Genomic DNA, 6,000 nt, shown 5'->3' with positions numbered 1-6,000 from the left:
TCTACAATAATAATTACAGGGTTCCACCTCTTACTCAGTTATGTATCTGTGGCTTAACCAACTAACAGACATGCAAATTGACTTTATTTCTCAAATTTGAATTACTACATCCTCATATAGATCAAAATTCTGCTTATTAATGTATTTTTTTTTTTTTTTTTTTAATGGGATGAAATAGTTTGTTAGATCCTGTATGCACAAATACAACGCCAGGTTGTATTGCATATTGTGTCTCCTGGATTTTGTACGTTTATGTAATTCATGTTTAAATATATAAAGTTAAATATTGCCATTGCCAATTTGCAGTTAATAAGCTTTGTTTGACTTTGTTAACTAAACACTTTAAATGATTCTAAGATCTTTCCTTCTTTGGATTTTCTCTCGATGTTCTTCCTAGATTTGAATTTAGAAATGCATGATCATTTTGTAATTAAGCTGAAAGAATGCTCCATTTGCCGTGAATTACGATATAGTTTTGATTCTGAGTACGTCGTATTTTAAAAGAAATGTTCACTTTTTAACAATTAATTTGTTCATATTTAAAAATGAAATTTGAAAAATTGCGTAATAGATATAGTGTGAATTGTTACTTTAACGCAATACATTGAAAGCAGTGTTATGTTAGCTACTTTAAACGAAACAGGCTATCTCTGATTCAAATATCAAATATCTCATGGGTCTTTTCCACAGTCTTTATGGGAAAGAACACCATAAAAAATAAGTAATCCATTTAAACACATTCCACGCTGCATTTTATCTAAAAAATAAATAGTGACGAGCAGAGGGATTTGACCTTATATGTTAGCTAAGTAGATGCATTGTATGGCATTTGTCTCTATTTGAGAATTCATTTACAAAACTAGGCACCGTTGCACAATGCAAGTGGTGGCAGCATTTACAAAGTGATTTTGTAATATACTCTAAATGGAACAAAAATCCCATACTGCAGATTTCTCAGGCATAGTTGCATAATGAAACGCCTTGGTACCTTCATATGATGATATTATTCAAGAGCGGAAAGGGTTCAGGAACATTTGCACTCAAATACTCCTACTAACAAAGAACAAAACTATTCGCGATCACAGTAATGGAATATGTTAATAACAACATAAATTAATATTGTATTAAAATAAGCTATATATCATTTTTCACTCTTTTGAGTATACTTTATATTTTGCCTTATCTTGTATTTTTTGGGTGATCCAGGGCTTATCGTTGAATTTATCAGAATCTACAGTAAAAGAATGATATTTTAGAAATCCATCCTTTGCCGTTACTTTGTTAATTTGTTAAAAAATATATTTTCCCCCACATAAAGTTAGATCTGATGCAATAAAAATGTGTGACATTTTTTTCAGTTGTGTGCTTGGTGTGAAAGTGACAGAACAGAACAGATTTTTAAAATTTTTGTTTATAAAAACAAAATATATATTTAGTTATCGAACAACCTATTTATGGAATCTAAAATCAATGGATAGGACTGAATGACTTTCACACACATATGCACACACACACACACAAACAGACATTAACATCTGCCCAAATTGTTGCCATAAGAAATGTAACCTGGTTTAACGGTTGGTTAAAGCTTACTGAATTCCATGAATCAGTGCAGCATTTTATAAAAGATAGTGTGCTGTAAGCATTCTGAATTACAAACATTTACCATGTTGCTGTTTATGCTAAAACACTTTCATAAGTATCACAAAGAAGCATATAATTTACAATGGGGCCTCTATGCGTAGGTTAGACCTCTTTCGACCAAGAAGATCAAAGCCAGAATAAGAAGTATAATAAGTACAACATAATCAAGTGTATTGGTTATCTGTTTTTCATTTGTCCCAGGATAACCAAGGTCACATTTTCACCATTTTATTTTCAGGCTTCATAATGAACATTGCGATGACATTGTCAAAAGAACAACACTGTCCAGAGCTTGAAATTAGTTGATCTTGCATGATAGAAAAAAAGATGTCGAAGAAGAAATATTCATTTTGCCAATCTGACATATTTCATATTTTCATGTTCAAACATTTCATTAATGTTGTTTTTTTATTGTTGTATGATTTCCGCAAAAGATATATGTATAATTAAGTGCTTAAGTGTTCGTCGTATTATGTCAGTGGCGGTCATATGCGGTGGCAGTGGCAGGGGGCGCAGCTCCACGGGCAGCACTATAATAATATGGAGAACCTATAAGAAAGAAGTAAGCAAGAACATTTAGAACATTGTAGGTGAAATTAAACAATATTAACAAAATATATTGAGTATTCGGCCATATTAAGTCCATAAAGCCCCACTTTCCTGCTCCCCTTTTGGCTAGAACTTAAGTTCATACAGCAGAGACTCAAATTTCTGTAGCAAAGTTTGCTAATGTCCCTCTACATCACTGCACGGGAATTGAAACTGGTATGCCCATTTTCCCTCCTCCCATACAGTAATCAGGTTTGAATCAGAAATGTTATTCTTGTATTCTAATTGAAAATGTGTTTACTTTTAATTATGTCCTGTGTTGTAAAAATTATTGGCCAATGAAATAGTACTCATTGCATGAAAGATTAATGTATCTATAGTTGGGATTGAATTTTCAATTCAAGATTTCAATGGGTTCTACAGATGGTGCATTAGCCATTGATTCTAGCTCCCATGACTGACGCATTTTGCTGTAAACATATCAGTTTTGTACACACATGGTTAACAGATATTACTACACCCAATGTTTCACGGTTAATAAGTCAACATACATACTTTACCAATATCCAATACATAACTACTCTTTAAAAACATAACAAGCATTTGTATTAGCTTTCAAATTTGACTTTTACAAATATTTAATGATGGTATCAAAAACTGGGTCAAGTTCAAAATCATATTTATTTTTAAAATACTTTGAGACATTCTTTTTAATCATTGTTATTGGTAACAACTATTGGCATACATCCTTGAGAAAATTAAAGCAAAAATGTATAGAATGTGTGTAATATTAGTGAGAGCTAATTCTAAAATTATAATCTTTCAGAACTGCTGTAACTGGGGCACATTTCTTTTTTAGTTTTTGCGTTTTTTTAACTGTGTTGTTGTATATGTATAATGTTAATTTGCAAATTAATATAATTTAGGAAGATATACAGAAAAGCGTAGCACTGTTTAAAATACCAGTCTTTTATTTCTTTCAATAGTATTTTCTTTCCTTTTAGAGTAAAACTCAGAGTTTTGGCGATTCAATACTGTAGTGGACATAATATCCTACTAAATGGGCTGTGTTATGTTGTATTGACAATAAAAATTGTCTAAAATAGCAGAAGTGGAATTTGTTTAGGAGATTTTCCTAAAACTGATATCCTTCCACTATTTTCCAAATCAGTTGCAATCTCAACACATCTTGTATAGTAAATCCCTCACATTATGAAGGATACCAAGTACATTTGCTATCCAAACAACCTGATGAAGCCCGGAGGAAAAGAGGCGGGTAAAAATGTGTCACTTAAACGTCATTGGGAGTCGCAGCTTAGACTGGGCACTTGGCAAAACCCAGAAGTAAATCTAAAAGTCGGCGTGTTTTGCCGCGATCTGCTTGAATGTGGGATCACTACTTGTGTATGCCCGCCAATGCTGGATGTAAGCACTACTATCTTAAAAAGATTGCCACTATTGGAATCCACAGTCTGGCTGCCTGAGCGGTGTGGGAGTTATTCCCTCTCAAAGAAGATCATTTCTCACCCAGAGCCAGGGTTAATAGGGCTCTGGTACATGTGAGTGTAACCCCCACACATATGTACTTGTAAAATACTATTTCATTAATAAGGAAAATCTGCACTATAGTGTATTTCTTTTCAGAATTTACTACAAATTCGATGTGTAGCGTGCCGCTTTAAAAAGCTGCACTATACAGACTTTTACCCCTCTGCAGCCTGGGATGCAACTCCACCTCTGGCAGCATCATGGGATGTCACCAGCCAGTCCGGAACTAGAATTTGGGCTAGTTAATGTGAGTTTTGTGCATGAATTCTTTTGCACAGTCATTGGCTAAAAGTGGTAAGCTGATGCTCTCTGCCAATAAATGACGACCGCTGCGGCTTCCTGCTTATGTGGCTCTATAGAAGCCAGAACCACATCACTGGACAACTAGGGAGCATCGGAGTCTGGCGGGGACCCAGGTAATGGGCAAACTGTTGCTAAACTACTGCCTAAAGAATATTTTTTTAAATAAAAATTTATTCTAGGAGGTAACATAAAAACCTCTCTGTTATTTCAATATGTGAGCAGTAATTGACAATGAGACGAATTAGTTCTTTACTACTGTTCAATAAATGTTTTGATGCTTGAAAATTAATTACTCACATGTATGATTTGAGAATGACTTCAGTAGACTTCAGTAGTTCTTAAACTGCAGTCCACATATCACCAGTGGATGCTGAATTTTAAGGTTTTATTAATAAATAATGTGATTGTGGTTTTAAAAGCCCAAATTAGGACCAGAGAAAACACTGCATTGGACTTTATATTGCATTTTGGAAAAGCAATCATTGGGTTTGAACAGATTTTTTAAGTGTTGAACAGTCACAGCAGGTGGGGGGACTTTTTTTTTTAAAAACAAATAATTTTCTTTCCAGAATAATACATTACGTATAATGTATAACATACACATGTGATATCTTGTATTTCCTGTCGGTAGCATTTGCACACATAAATTGAATTCAGTAAATAAATATATAAAAGAAACAGGAACAGTGTATCAAATACAACCCTTAATGATGAATATCAAGTTGGAACGTAATGAAGGGGAATGGTGAAGAAGTTATTAGAACAAACCAGCATGAAATTGAGTCATTTTTCTTCATTAGACAATAGTTGCCATTATCTGATTTCAGCATGTGTGTGTTAAAAAATGTCCTATAGTCTATGTCTGTACTACAGCTCCAAATCACTCCCAATTTACAAGACGGGTACGTGTTTCCTAAAAGAACATCGCATTAAATCAAAGTATATTTTACACTTCAGTAAATCAAAACCAGTATGTATCAGAAGCATATGAAATATATTTTTCCGTTCATTTTAATTCTATCTATATATAGATCTATATATTTGCACTTTAGTTTTCTTTATTTATATTAAACTGCACATTTTGGGTATATCATTTACATAAAAAAAAATTATGGAAAGAAACAAAAATTATTTATGTAAGCTAGGTCAGAGAGTTTAGTCTTCAGGAAATCACAAAACCTCTTGGGCAATAACAATATATTTGAGAAGTGACAATTAATTGGAATTTCTACTTATCTGACTTGTGCAAATTATGCAGAAAATTCCTAATTATTTTATGCAAAGTCAAAGTGGACTAATTTTGACAGTGGTGTTAAAGGTGTTTTGTGTCTTTTACATTGATAAGTCTTGGAAATGACTTAACAACAAAGACTCACGTGACAAGATATGGTCAAAGGTCAAAGTGCGCTTAAAAACACAATATGCTGCTTCTTTCATGAAGCAGTGTTTGTATATTTTCCAAAAACTATTATATGGACATATAGCATATGACAATATCCCATAAATAAGCATTAATAGCATATGTCTCCGTAGGTTGTGAACAATATCAAAGAGGTTTGGGATATTAAAAATAGAATGCCAACAACCCAAGGAAAACAGAATTTATAGATACCATTATAGACCATTTGGGCAAAAAAATCCAATTGCCTTATATCAATACGTTATAGAAAAACTAATAATGTCCATAATTGTATCAATGGAATTAAATGTTTCTATTCCCAGGGGTTGGTGTTTTATTGTTTTTTTGTTTTTTTTTTGTCAATTAGTTCATTTAATTTAGCTCATGTTAAAGAAGCAGAGGTAGTGGGATATATTCTAAAGACCACCATTACCTTGACGTGACACTGCAGTGAATCCCATGGCAAATATTATAGTTGTTTCAGTGATTCCATGATATAATTAATTTTCATATTATATTATCTATTTCAATAAAGCTTGTCAACATTAAACAATCTA

The 6,000-nt window shown here is 32.8% G+C and overlaps 1 protein-coding gene across 3 annotated transcripts in view; it reads right to left on the bottom strand.

The window, feature by feature from the left end:
• Positions 1-1,483: 1,483 nt before the first annotated feature.
• The window catches only part of PAX5 (paired box 5), a 239,464-nt gene continuing 234,947 nt past the window's right edge, over positions 1,484-6,000 (bottom strand). For all 3 annotated transcript variants that reach the window (XM_063457270.1, XM_063457272.1, XM_063457273.1), the window contains one exon: positions 1,484-2,193. In XM_063457270.1, the coding sequence (XP_063313340.1) occupies positions 2,120-2,193 (74 nt within the window). In that variant the 3' untranslated portion in view covers positions 1,484-2,119. The remainder of the gene's footprint in view (positions 2,194-6,000) is intronic.

Source organism: Pelobates fuscus, chromosome 5 (assembly GCF_036172605.1).
Source record: "Pelobates fuscus isolate aPelFus1 chromosome 5, aPelFus1.pri, whole genome shotgun sequence".
Classification (NCBI taxonomy): Eukaryota; Metazoa; Chordata; class Amphibia; order Anura; family Pelobatidae; genus Pelobates; species Pelobates fuscus.
The sequence above is the reverse complement of the archived record's forward strand: the minus strand, read 5'-3'. Positions and strand labels throughout refer to the sequence as shown.